The sequence below is a fragment of the Podarcis pityusensis genome (assembly GCF_964106645.2).
Source record: "Podarcis pityusensis genome assembly, chromosome: 11".
NCBI lineage: Eukaryota > Metazoa > Chordata > Lepidosauria > Squamata > Lacertidae > Podarcis > Podarcis pityusensis.
This window is the reverse complement of record NC_138036.1, coordinates 57066006-57080617: the sequence shown is the minus strand read 5'-3', so window position 1 is coordinate 57080617 and position 14612 is coordinate 57066006. Positions and strand designations below refer to the sequence as shown.

The window sequence follows — 14612 nt, the reverse complement described above, 5'->3', positions numbered from 1 at the left end:
CTGTCAGGGCTGGACTTTGGGGCCGAGGTCTGGACCCCCACTCAACAGACTGAGCAGGAGGACCCCCAAAGCAGCAGGGAAGTGAATACCCATTACCATCTCAATGTGAGGGGCTCCCATAAGACCCTTAACTGCACCACCATTTGACCTTTTAGAGTGTCCGCTGCTGAATTATTGCATTTCTCCAGAGCTCAAGATGAAGTATCTCACCAGGAATCCTGGGCAATACTTCAGTTAAAGCGAAAGCAAAGCAATATATGAAGGAAGCCTCGTGTAAAATTATTTATGTGAAGGAGGAAATGGCTGCACCAGTATCAGCTCTGATCTCATCTGTGCTAGCAGAGTGATCCAGTAAGCTCTTTCGGACGCTTCTTAAATACAAAGGGGCAGGTATCATAATTGTTGTTCAGGCAGAAAGCGTATAGTCTTCATGTGTGTGCACGGGGGGAAAGGGACGACTTCCTCCTCAAGGTTTCCATCCTCCCACAGATCTAGAGAGATGTGAATTAGTTGTGAAGCCTTTCGAATGGTTGCTCCCCCCCTTGCTACTGATGTGCTGCAAAGCATCTCTCTCCATCGCCACGCGCGCGGGGGATCGGCTGCTGAGCGTGTGCGGGTGTAACAATCCAGGATTGTGGGCGGCTTCCACGTGGAAAGCAGAGGCGACCTTCGTCTGTCCGTCCCCCCCGCCCCATCTCTGACAGGATCCCCACGTTACTCCCGCAGCACCGAGGGAGCTGCAAAGACGCGCCTTCACCCGCCTGCCTGCCCATTCCCACCAGCACTTCCCACTTCGGACACGGGGTGGCGCCAGAGCTCGCCGGTGGCGCCGACGCCACTGCGGTGGATTTTCCTGGTCCCTTTTTTCGAGATGACTGCGGAGAAGGGATGGCGGACGCGGGAGGGAGCCGACCTGCGGGGAAAGGCAGATTCCACGGCCAAGCGCTTTCCACCTCCGCCATCCATCGCTCTCTCTCTCGCGCGCCCGGCTGTTAAAAAACGATCACGTTCCATTATCCCGGGATCGAGGAGAATCCCGTTTTCCTGCGTTCCCTGCCCCGTTCCTACGCGCGTGTCTGCTCCCTGCGTACACGTGACAGCGGGAGGCGCCCCTCGGCCTGGCCTGCGGGGATCGGGGGTGGGGGGGGATCGGGCCTCTTCGCGGGTCCCAATCCTACGTCTCCGGCGAGGCGATCTCGAAAAGAACAGCTCATCGCCTTCACCTGGATCAGGGACCTGCGGGGGCCAAAACTGCTGCCGGAGGCGGCAAGGGGGCGCGCGGGTTGGTGCGTGTGTGGAAGCCCCCCAGGCGAATCCCTCGCTGCCTCCACCATGTGGGCTACCCGGGCGCCGAGAGGGGCGAAAAGACGCCCGCCGACCCCCCCCCCCTTCCCGGTCCTCCTTCCTCTCTCACGCCGATCTTCGAGATCCTTTTCGAGCCAGTGGCTTTCGATTCCGATCACGTCTTTGCGTCTTTCTTTCTTAGGGGGGGAGCAGGGAAAAGGGGGGGGCGACGAGTGCTGCTGCGATTTGCACAGCGGAGGGAGGCTGGAGGGTTGTCAACAACCACCACAAGCACCCCCCCCCCCCACACGCCAGACACGGGGAAAGGTGTTTTTGCGGAGGGCGGCGCGCCCCGGATGCGCGCGCGCGGCCAGATCCCCGCCTGACTTATTGGCTCTTCTCTCCTGCGAAGCGGCCCCCGCCTCGCTCGCTCCCTCCCTCCCTCCCCGCTTTTATTTTGGATTTGAGGCTGGGCTCTCCCCCCCCCTTTTTTTTCTTTTTTGATCAAGGAGTTTCTACCCCTCCTTGCGTCAGCCTCACGTCACTTGGCCGGTGGCAGCCCCCGAGCTTTGGGGCTGGAGCAGGAGGCTGGAGCCGCTCTTCGCAGCGGCGAGGGAAGGAGGAGGAGGAGGGAGACGGCGGCAGCGGCGGCGGCGGCGCGTGGGGCAGCGAAGCGCCTTCTCCCCCCACCGCAACCCCCCCCCCACACGCAGCCCGCTCCCTCCCTGCGGTGTCGGCCCACAGAAGCGGGGCAGGAGGGCGGCTGACTAGGCGGCGGCGGCGGCAGTGGCAGCTCCCCCGGGGGCTCCTAGGTAGGAGCGCGGCGGGCACCTGGCTGAGGAGAAGAGCGGGCTGGGGATGCGGCGGCGGCGCCCCGCTTGTTATTCTCGGGGCAACGCGCGCGCAGGGCGGGAAGCGGGAGGGGGGGCGCGCGCGCGGGCGGGCGGGGGGGGGGGGCAGGCGAACCCTCGCGCGCCTTTGCCCGGCTGACCCTCACGGGGCGCTTCTCTCTCTCTCTCCCTCTCTCCGCCTCAGCCGGTCTCCTCTCGCCTCTCCCGCGCCGCCTCAGAGGACTTCTCCCCGGCCGACGGAGCGCAGGAGGCGCAGTCGCCGCCTAGGGGCCAGGCAAGAAGGCGGCCGCTGAGGCGACGCTTCTGGTCTTCGCGCGGGAGCCTCGACGATGCCCGAGTGACTGGCTGGCCCTGGCCGGAGCCGCGCTGGATTGACTGCGCTTTGCGGGCGGGAGGGCGAGCGAGCGCGAGGCCAGCAGCAGCAGCAGCAGCAGCCGCCGCTTCCTCGGCGTCGCCATGGGGGCCTGGCCCCGGACGTGGTGTTGGCGGCGGCAGCAGCAGCTGCACGGCTCCCCGCGGCCGGCGGCCACCCGCTTCTGGAGCTTGTGCTGGCTGGTGCTGGGCGCCTGGCGGGGGCTGCTCGCCTCGGCTTGCCCCGCGTCGTGCACGTGCAGCGCCGAGCAGATCTGGTGCCTGGAGCCCGCCGGGAACCTCACGTCCTTCCCCGTGCTCGGCAAGAGGAGCGCGCCCGAGAAAGTCACCGACATGTGAGTGGTCCGGGGGGCGGCGGGACCGAGCGGGGAGGCTCCGATGCCTCTCTCGACGGATAAACCGTTTCCCAATATCCTATCAGTATCACCATATCACATAGATAGGTACAGGCTTACATGCACACGCGTGGATCTGGCGTGTGCGCAAACTAAATAAGGCAATCCTTTCAGATTTCTCATACTTGTGAATGACGCAGACAGGTAGCTTCCTAATTTTTATTTCCAATAACACCCACTTTTATATGCCAAATGGCCATTCAAACCCATTCTTTTGGTGTGTCTTTTTTAAAAGCATTCATCACATTAAAGGCTCATGGTTCTTCCCTCTCTTTTAACAAGACACACAATATCTCATAGCTGCAAGCCTATAAATTCGGACTAGGCATATCTGTTTTTATCTGCCACAGGTTTTTTATTGTCACCATTCTGCTGCTGTGACCGTAGACCGCTTCTGTCCACCCTTAGAGAATGGAGTCACATAAAGACTAACCACTATGTTTGCCTCTGCGCAGAGCCAGCGACAGTCTTTTGTAGCTAATAGGCATGAGAAGGATGGACACCCTTGCGTTGTGAGCCGCTCATCTGAGCATGATAAGGGTTTTTTAAACCTCTTTTTGGCATCTCTTTCAGAAAATCTTTCTGCACTACCAAAACATTTCACTCCATTCCTGTGTATTGGAAAAAGGCATCCTAGCCGTAGGCAAATGGGCTGCTCCTAAGGAGATTCTGTGTTAAGGAAACTGTCTGAGACCTTTTGTAAAGGCTGTGTAAGACGAGATGGTCTCTGTATAGCAATGCACTTGCTCAAAAGGCAACTCACTGGAAGCCTAAAAGCCTCGGCTGATCTAATTTAGATTTGACTTTCCCTGAGATATAATTTGGAAAGCATTTAGCTTATAAATCTTAATTGCCCACAGTCCAATTTGCTGGGAATAAACTAGATGATAAAGCAATAAAGGACATGGATTGGTGTTCATTTTAGTACAAGGCTAGTATTCTGTTACAAACCTGCTGTCAGATTTTGCTGCTTGAGAGGCAGGAGAACTTGAACATTCCTGCTTATTATTGGGTTTTCACAAGCTGTTAGTGTTCTAAAAATAAGAGGGAACAAGGGCATATAGGCTAGCTGTGTGTAGTAGGCAAAAACCAAAAGAGTTTGTATAATTTTCGTTCAGAGGCAAGAAAAGCAGATGAGATTTATTTTCTCTTCTTAGACTTAGACCGTTTTCATGTTTCCTTAACAGTGTAGATGGTACGTTTTATCCTCACTAGCTGTTACGTATTCTTCCATATAAAGTATATGAAGAATTGTGTAACAGTAGTACTGTAAAGAAAGAATTCCTTACTTTTCCTTCCTCTAGGATAGGTTACTTCTTAGGTTCCCAAATTGTGGTGTGGGCCTCCCCTTTGGGGGCATAGGAGACTTTGTATGGAAGCCATGCCTATACCAATGAGTGGGCTCATCTCTCCTACCACCAACCAAGAATTGGGTGGGATGAATGCCTTGCAGCAGAGGACCATCAGCGATAAATACTGGGTTTTTGGGGTAACTCCTGTTTGCCCAATTGAATGAGAGAAAGAAGCTTGAAAGGCTCCCGTGTTATTTCAACAATATTTCCTTGTATTTGATCAGAAATGTTCTTTAGCACACAAGCTCATTTGTAGAACAGAATTGGTACTGCATTAGTGATGGGGTGTCAGGAAGGTAAAGTAAGTTTCAGTCGGGGTGGAGGGCAAATTCAAAAAGTTTGGGAAATTCTGGATTACACCATTGTATTAACCTTACTATTACTATAGCAAATTGAGTCCCTCTTAAAAATTAGAGCTGCTGGATTATTTTAATTGGAAAGTACTTTGTTTAGCTTCTCTTTTAGAACACAGTGCTGATTTATCAACCCAGGCTTCTTTCCCTCTGAAATAGGTAGCTGAGTACAGACTATATACTACAATAAGAGATAACTGTAAATCAAGAGATGCACGAGATTGCTAAAGACATTTTATTCACTCTTCCGCATTGAGTGCATTGTTTATTTGCAGAATTTCAAGATACGTGGTTGTGTTCAAGAAGTATTTTTAAAGTTTTTCCTTTGCAGTTTTTTTTTAGCTGAAAAATCCATTACCTTCATTATCAATTTCGTAAAAATCCTTGTTCTGGGCTGCCTATATACAGTTCATTGTAGTTCTTCTGCAGCATTTCCCAGTGCCTGGGTTTGGTAGAAAGTGATGGATTTGTTTTCTGTAACATTGTTCAAAGGGCTTATTTTTTTTGGTAGATCTTTCTTTGACAATAATAAAAGCACATATTTCAGAAGGTGATAGTGACAGTTTGTTTTAACGGTTTTTCGTTCATCTTCAACTCAAGAAAGGTGACATTGCTTTGGTACCCCATCCTTTCACTAACATCATCAATCACGAAAAAATTATCCCCTTGTATTCTCTTCAACTATTTCTATTAAATCTAATTACCCTGAAAACATACAAGTTAGGTTCATTTCCTCCTTGCGTTTCTGAAGTTTTTTGGCAGTATTTGCCCCCCCCCCCCAGCCCCTGTTACCACCGTTTGATTTTGATACCATCTACATCATGAATTGATCATAGAGGAATGGCTAATTTCCCAGGAGATCTTATTGTACAAATTTAAGATACAAAGCATTGAAATTGGCCTTGACACTAAAGGATGAGCAGCTCAAAGTTGTTCATTATTACTCATTATTAAATGTGGGAATTATTTTAGGGTTTCTTTGTAATATTTATGTGGCAACTGCACCATAAATAAACCAATTCTTTATATGCGGCTTCCAAAACTACACACAAACTACATACATAATTGAATGATTCCAGCCTGGTATGTCACCTGCTAGTTCATCAGGCATTGAATAATAGCTTTTTTCTGTTATATGTGCTGCATGTTATAATAGGTAGAGTTTTGCATGCTTTTCCCATATAAAAAAATGTGATGTTCCTAACTTGTGATTTTCTTTTTCTTTAAAAATATTGGGAGTGATTTTATTGCATGTGTTTCCCTATGAGTGATAAATCTCAGCTAATTTAGGAGGCAAACTTTTTTGTGGGTTTGTGGGGGACTTTAAGGCCTTGTTATTGGAGTCAGTGGAATTTTTCAGTAGAATAGGGGATACACTGTAAAATGGAGGGCTTGCACGGTTTCAACTTTCCCATGCTTTGGTATGGTACAACACAGGGAAGGCAGAAGGATGGAGGGTGGAGTAATTTGGTGGGTGGGAGGGTAAGATCAGCTCAGAATAGGTTGTAAATGTGAGGTTCTGATGTCCTACCTAGGTGAAAATGCTACATTCTTTTGGCTGCCAGACATTAAGATAAATTACTGTTTCCTCACAGAAACTGACATAGAACTCACAGGGTGGAAATAGAGAATATCATTGGCTTTATGTATGTGGTTTGGGACTGGGCTGATTGAACCAGTTAGGGAGAAGAAGGAATTTTGCCTAAAGTGTTTTGCAGAATCTTTTAAAAAAATCTCTCTCAGTAGATTATTCACAAACTTGCTTGTCTTTTTAATGAATACAACAGACATGGTCTTATAAGCCTGTGCTTATAATGAGATTGTGTTTGATTCTGTTCCTTGGGGTCCCTGTGTGGGCTTGAAAAGCTTTTGCTACGTATACACACTTGCAATGGTTATTGCTCCGTAATGGGCCATAATCTACTTCTGACATGATTGTTGCAGGTTATTGGCTACACAAATATTCTGATCTTTGCAGTGAGACACTGTAGTAGGGAAATTAACGTAGGCCTTGCTTAGCTGTTGTTGTTACTAACAGCTGAGGAACAAATGTAAGGCATTTGTTAAGACAGAGAATTCAAAATCCGCACTAGAGGCATTTCGAAGTAGATTCCCCCCCCCACAGTGGAATTTCTAGAGTTAAAACATTAACAAGATGGCTAATGGGCTTCTTAGAGTTCTTGATTAATATTTTCTCTTGTGCTAAAATACTCAGTTGCAAAAATCGGGGTAATGTCAACAGCTTATCCTATCAAACTATTTCCTTATAGACTTCTGTATATTGTAGTAGCTAAGATTAGCAGTTCTTCTGTCAAGCTATTACTTCAGACAACCAACGTTTGAAATTAATTGTTCTATTTAAGAACGCATATAATGTGCCAACAAAAAACAGGCAGCTATTCAACTCCTCGCCATAGCATTGAAAAAGCAGATTGTGTATGTGTATATTATGTATATCTAAAAGCCACAGCGTGAATTTGTAATGTGCTTGTAATGTAAACCACTTCAGACCTGTTAATAAATGAGGCACATTGTGCAATTTAAATAATAAATTATTTAGCAAGGTTTGTAAGCTTGTGCAGAAAGGGGGGTGGGAGAGAGAGAGATGCTGTTTGCATTCCTGTGAAGCTTTGTCCTGTTAATTTCTTGGGTCTCTTCCATGTTTTGCTCATTATGCTGTTTGCGTAATACAATAAAAGCACCCTCGTTCTTTTGCCCATTTGTTTTTATTTAATGGCCACTGCCAACTTCTACAGAAAATTCTTCTGAGGTTGAATCTGTTTTCCTCTCTGGCGATTTGGAGGTGCACAACTCACCTCCTCACCTTGTACCACTTGCACCAGACGCTGTTTTCTCCTCTTCGTGAGGAGGCAGCAGAAACACAGGCGAGAGCCTGAGACTTCTAGCAGGTTGCAATTTGTCCCCAGTAAGTATTAGCTGAACAGACCCAGATAAATGTCTTGATGGAGATAGAACGGACAGCAGGCTGCATGTTGTGGTCATATCTATACTGATACTTCAGGCCAGAGAAATTTGCAATGGAGGAAATCATGCAGGCATTTTTATCTTCGTACTTTTATGTGCCCGGGAAATTATGTGATAGATTGCCTTGTAGTAACTTTTAAAGGGACAGTTCATTCATTTTTTAAAATAGCCAAGCTGTCTTAAGGTAAGTAGAAAACATTTGCAGGGTTATCTAGGCAAGCTACTGGACATACAAGGTGGGGGGGGGGGCTGCAGGAATATGAAGGGCCAGCTCCGCCCCCTTGATGATGCTGTGCATGCCAGCAACTCTTTTCAGTGCAAAGTCAGGCAAGGGGATCTCCTTAATCTCACAAAGGGTTTCCAATGGTGTTAGAAACCCTGATGGGCCATGTTTCCCATTACCTTATTGAAAACATTTCACATGATGAAGGCGGCCTTCTTCAGACTCAAATCAAGTTATTGGTGCATGTTGTTCTGTCTAGGAGCAGACCATGTGTTTCACAGAAACACCTGAGGAGGTCTTCTAGCTTTTGCATTTTCACTATCGTGGTTGCCATGGCCCCCTGTTGACCTTTCAACCTGTTTCAACATGGGATTGATGATGCCCAATATTGCACTGGGAAAAGCTAAGCTCCAGAAGACAGGGAACACAACACTTTTAATGGGGCATCATGCAGGATTCATTTTGTAAGTAAAGGTAAAGGTACCCCTGACCATTAGGTGCAGTCGCAGATGACTCTGGGGTTGCGGCCCTCATCATAGATAACTGTAAATAAACCTATATTGGTTCAATACAGTGGTACCTCAGGTTACATATGCTTCAGGTTACAGACTCCTAACCCAGAAATAGTACCTCGGGTTAATAACTTTGCTTCAGGATGAGAACAGAAATCGTGCAGCGGCGGCGCAGCGGCAGCGGGAGGCCCCATTAGCTCAAGTGGTGCTTCAGGTTAAGAACAGTTTCAGGTTAAGAATGGACCTCTGGAACGAATTAAGTACTTAACCTGAGGTACCACTATATTTTGTTATATTGTTGTATTGTTTGTTGTGATGGCTTAGACTACTCACATGAGTAGTTGCTTATGGGACAAAACACAGGTACTTCTGAGCAGCTCCTCTCCCTTTTTGCTCAAGAAAAAAAGGTGTGAGTCAGATCTTTTCAAAAGACATCTATACTAGTACTGTCTAAAGCAGAGTTAAGACCATGGGTAGGCAAACTAAGACCCGGGGACCGGATCCGGCCCAATTGCCTTCTAAATCCAACCTGTGGATGGTCTGGGAATCAGCATGTTTTTACATGAGTAGAATGTGCCCTTTTATTTAAAATGCATCTCTGGGTTATTTGTGGGGCCTGCCTGGTGTTTTTACATGAGTAGAATGTGTGTTTTTATTTAAAAAGCATCTCTGGGTTATTTGCGGGGCATAGGAATTTGTTCATTCCCCCCCTCCAAAATATAGTCCGGCCCCCACAAGGTCTTAGGGACAGTGGAGTGGCCCCCTGCTGAAAAAGTTTGCTGACCCCTGATCAACACACTGTGAACCTTGAATTAGTGCTAAAGAAGCCCACCATCAATTTTCAGATAATTGTTAACCCAGAATAGCCTTATTCAACCAGGAAAAAAATCCAATGATTTTGATTGCACCAGCTTTCACATTGTATTGGTTCAGCCACACGTCACTGTATTTATCTATGGAACTTTAAAAATTGGACTCTAGTCATGCTTATCACAATCACCATGGGAACCTCTTCCCTGTGGAGAGATCTCATGCCTTGTGGTAAGCACCTGAGGACCAGAAACACATGTGCAGAGCTAATTGTGTGGGTCCTTCTCAGAGGCGGATTTAGGGAAGTGCGACTGAACTGGTCACACTGGTGTGGAGCCTTGAGGGTGTTGCAGGAGGCGCCACAACCAGCCCCTTTTTTCTGGGGGGGACGCAGGGGTACGCATACCCCTAAACATTTTGTGGATCTAAGTTTGGCCTCATTGAGGGGCAGTATTTCAATATCAGTAGGAAAATGAGAGTACCCCTAAACATTCTTTTAGGGGGGGGGGGAAAGCACAGGTCACAACTATAATGTAGAATGGAGGGTGAAAGGCTGGGGGCGCCAAATTTTGGAATTGCATATGGCGCTGCTGGAATTTGAGATCACTGCTTCCCACCCAGAGTAGTAGTGAGAAGAAGCTGTGCAGTTGTTACTGCTCAAACAGTAACATGGGCTCTCATTATGGGGGGGGAAGAGCCTATGATACTAGATATGGATAGCACTGCAAACACAACTGTTGTGGGGTACTGTATAAAATGCATAATTCATCTAATAGTAGACTTGGGTAGTGTCCATAGAGCATCAAGAGAGGGGTATTAGCATGCATCAGGGCACCTCAAGCATTGCAAAAGTATGAAATGCCATTAAGGTGGCAATTCCTTTGAAGAAATAGAAGATATAGAAGCATGATTAGTCGCACCAACAGGGTAAAGAACAGCTATCCGTGGGCTGTTAGGCTGCTGAATGAAAAGATAACAACAGGGCAACTGACTTTTGGGTTTGGTGGGTGTGCGTCAGTAAACGAGGGGAATTAAGACTAAGAGAGCTGAGTGGGGGGTGCTCATGTAATCTCACTGTATACAAGTTGTACAAGTGACAATAAAGTATTTCAATTCCTCCCATCACCCCTGTTTCACCAGACCAGTGAAAACTGAGTACATACTTGGTACCCATGGAGCTTTGAGTGTCAGTTGGAAAATAAAAATAAAAGATGGGAGGGGCAGGGGCAGGGTGGGAGGTAGATGCATTGATAATGTTCCTCATCGCTCAAGGTGGGCTGGCTGACTGGAACTCTGAACAGGAGCGCTCCTGTTTGCAGGTGGGTATACAATGCAACATTACGTTGCGGATCCCATTTGTTCAGTTTTGATAACAAACCAGGAATCTTTTCATGACTAAATTTTTGTGCCTCACTATTTTATCTGGGATTTCTTATTTGCTTAAGAGGATTTTCTTGTGGTGCTGCCATTTTAGTCAGTGTGTAATGGTTGAAAAAAAAAAAGGCGGTGTATCAGACTGTGTGGAATTTATGGATTAATTTATCAGAGTTGCCGAGGAAACCTTGCATAGTGTCTTGTAACAAAGAATGGCACATTCTTCAGTACATAAGAAAATGATCTATAAAACAACTTCAAATTTTTAGTATGATTCTTCTTTTTACCAAATTCTTCCAAGAGATTCTGGCTTGGAAAAACTCAAATGATGTGCTCAGTATGAATTCAGATAAACACTGCTGATACATTATTGGAATGATAACTTTGGTTTCAGTCAGAATCTTTCTTTTTTTTTAAATTTAGAATTTTTAGCATGGAGTGGCAAGAACAGAGGGAAGCTTAAACTGAATTAAGATAAGATAGAGATGCTGGCGATTGCTCAATCTTAGGAGGAGCAGCTCTGTGCGTTATTGACGAGGTCATACTCCCCTTGAAGGACCATGTGTGCAGTGTTTCTGTGTGTTTGGATTTTGGTTTGCTCTTGAGTCCATAGGGTGGGGCTCTGTCCAGGAACCTATTTTTCCTTGGCTGGGCTGCTGCATCTGCTGCATCTACTAGAAAAATTTAACCCCTGAATGGCTTGGGATCTGTATAGCACAGAGACTTCCACCTTCCGCAAGTGTTTCCCTGCTTTCTTAAATTACTTGAGGTAATCTTTCTCCATTTACTTGCTGTGTTGGATGGTGAGATGGGCTAGAACCTTTTTGCTGTTGTTGTTCTAGTGCCACAGTTATAATCTCCTTCTTATGGTAAGCCGGGTAGTGTACTTAGGGATTTTATGAAAAATTTGTGACATTGTCTTTGGTTACAAGTCCTACAGTGTGTAAGCTGATTTTAATTCTACTTGCAGATTGTACAGCTGTTTTACAACTTGCAGTTTTGTTATTGTTCATAGAATTTGTAATGCCTGTAACCTGCCTGGAATTAATAAAGAAGCATGGGATATACTTTTGCAAATGAATAAGTTGTGTATAGTTTTGATAAGGGTCGTGGAATATGAAGGAAGTAGTCATTCAGGACAGAAAAAAATTGTCTTTTCACACTGATGACATGTTTTGAAATAGATCTCATTGATTGTGAGAATAGACTCTTACTATAATAAAGTAAGGGACACGGGTGGTGCTGTGGGTTAAACCACAGAGCCTAGGGCTTGCCAATCAGAAGATTGGCGGTTCGAATCCCCGTGACGGGGTGAGCTCCCGTTGATCGGTTCCTTCTCCTGCCGACCTAGCAGTTCAAAAGCACGTCAGAGTGCAAGTAGATAAATAGGTACCACTCCAGCGGGAAGGTAAACGGCATTTCCGTGCACTGCTCTGGTTCACCAGAAGCGGCTTAGTCATGCTGGCCACATGACCCGGAAGCTGTACACCGGCTCTTTCGGCCAGTAAAGCCAGATGAGCGCCACAACCCCAGAGTCGGTCACAACTGGACCTAATGGTCAGGGGTCCCTTTACCTTTACCTATAATACAGTAAGTGTTTTTGGGAGGTTTTTTTTCCAGAAACTCGGTGTACTCTGTATCAGATAATGGAAAGTTTATGGAGCTCTATGCATGGGACCGGGGGGTGGGGGGTGGGGGGTGGGGGTAGGTGGCATAAGGTATATCACAGAAGGCAAAAAGGAGAACAAGCTCCTGTGCTCACTAATGCAAAACTCCTTATTGTAGGTTTAAGAGGAACCTGATCCCCATTTAAAAGAGGTCTTGCTGACTCCTGTAGCACTAGGGATTTGCAGAAGGGCAAGGATGTAAAGCTGCATAGCTCTGTATATTTCTCACTTATCAATACCGACAGAGGGTCCTGGCTTCTTCTTTTCCTTTTGCAGTTGAAGTCAATATTAATATCCCAAGCTTAGAATCAAGCCACAACTGAACGTACTTTAAGTGACATTTAGTATTTGACATTCTTTGCTTTCTTTCAGGACTAGTCTGAGGAACATGAAGGCTCTATCAGAATTGGATTCTTGAGCCCAGCCCCCAACCCTGTTGTACACAGAACTATTTTGCATGATACATAGAAAGAAAGGAAAGAAAGAAAGAGATGAAGGCAGGCTATCATGGTTGTCACATCCAACCATTGATAAGAATATAGCTGAGTCAATTCATTGGTCCATCTAGCTGGGCACTGACGTGAGAGTAGCTCTCCAGGGTTTCAAGCAGTAATCTCTTCCAGCCCTACCTGGAGATAACTGCAGATACAACCTGGGACCTCCTCATGCAAGGTAGATGCTCTACCACTAGACCCGGGCGATTTTTCAATATGTCGTTCCGAATCGAAGTCCACAGCACGATAATGGTTTCATAAAGCAGGTGATGACTATGAAAGTATCTGGGAAAGCAGCAGCCAACCAGCAGCAGAATCTTATCAGCCCTCCCAATATACTTCTTTCGAATTTGCAGCAAGCCCTAACTCAGCAGTCTAGTAGCCAGTGGGACAGGTTGATAGATGTGGTTTACAGAGATACTGGTCTGAGCTGGCTCGGGGCTTCTTGCTGGGAGCTCCCTTTCCCCTTTGCCCCTCCCTTACCCCCTCCACCCCCCGGTGAAAAAAGAAACGGGTCTATGGGAATTTTATGGAAACCCCTGTTGAAGATAAATTGCCCACCTGAGAGCTCCCAGTTAATTTGGAGTGGTGATAGCTGTATCCATTTAGCAGTGGCGTAAGCCAGCCTTCATTCCATGCCTTGAAACAGATAGTATTTGCACACATGGTGCTAGGCTATGTGATTCTCAGATATGGTAGGAGAAAGTTTTTTATTATGATGACAAGAGACCAGGGTTTTTTATGGGTTCATAAATATTGACCCGGTCTACTATTCAGATTCTGTCTCAGCTCACCACCATCGCCTGCCCCTCCCCTAATTATGTGGCATGTGCATTGATGGGGTGAAGAAGGATGGAATTTGGCTTATGTGCTGGTGTTTCCTGGCTGTTCCCCCAAGTTCTCTGCATTTGTCAGAGGACTTGGGGAGAGGCAGGACCCTGCATCTTTGCTCCTCTGTCTTCAAAGTTTCCTCCATTAAGCTAACACAGGCATAGGCAAACTCAGCCCTCCAGATGTTTTGGGACTACAACTCCCATCATCCTTGACCACTAGTCCTGTTAGCTGGGGATGATGGGAGTTGTAGTCCCAAAACATCTGGAGGGCTGAGTTTGCCTATGCCTGATCTAACAGAACTCACTGCACAGCAGTGATGGTTCCACTTGTATCAATCTGTTCTCATGCTTGTTATCAAATAGCAACCCACACACTCCGCCTTGAATATCTCTGTGAAGGGGCAGCATGTTCTCCATTACATCCCACTGGGATGTGCATCTTGCCCCTAAGTGTTGCCACTGGGGCATTAGTAGGATTTATGGCAGTTTTATGGCCTCTTAACTCTTCATTCCTCCTTCCACTCTCTGTAACTGTTGGTGTGAAGTCAGCAGTTGCTGTGTGAAGTGGAGGATACCATAGGGTAAAATCAGGCATCCTGGGCAAATCGCCAGCAGGCACTGGAAATCAACCAAATGAACATGTGGGAGGAGCAAGGGTAGATGGAACATGAGCTAGGTAATTGATCCTTGTGATTGGCAGTCACACTTAGGGATGGATGGATCAGTTTGTTTCCAATCTGTATCACTTTTATATATGTTCATTCAAAAGTCTATTCCAGATCATTTCTGCATTAACTTGCAAATTTTTAAAAACAAGAATGTGTAAGCAACTTTGCATTTAAATATTTAAATGCTATTTTGAATGTCTTTCATCAGGAAACAAGTGTTTATAAATGTGTTTTTAAAATGTAAATATTGTTGTTAAAGTATGCATTTTATGTTCATTTGGGTATATTTTTTGGAGCTGGGAACTGCATTGCACACTTGGAGAAGTGGGAAATCTGAAGGGTAACTATGTTCCGTTTTGAACATTAGTCCAGGAGATGCAGATCAGGCCGATTTGCAATAACTGAATTCCTCAAGCTAGACTCTCAGGCTAATGTGTGC

The 14612-nt window shown here is 46.4% G+C and overlaps 1 protein-coding gene across 9 annotated transcripts in view; it reads left to right on the top strand.

Moving 5' to 3' along the window:
- Positions 1–1912: 1912 nt before the first annotated feature.
- NTRK2 (neurotrophic receptor tyrosine kinase 2) overlaps positions 1913–14612 on the top strand; it is a 172809-nt gene continuing 160109 nt past the window's right edge. For 7 of the 9 annotated variants that reach the window (XM_080972481.1, XM_080972479.1, XM_080972482.1 and 4 more), the window contains exon 1: positions 2293–2842. In XM_080972481.1, coding sequence (XP_080828607.1) covers positions 2592–2842 — 251 coding nt within the window. In that variant the 5' untranslated portion in view covers positions 2293–2591. Of the gene's footprint in view, positions 2097–2292; positions 2843–14612 lie in introns of those variants that run through there. The other 2 variants (XM_080972478.1, XM_080972483.1) reach the window with 2 other exon arrangements.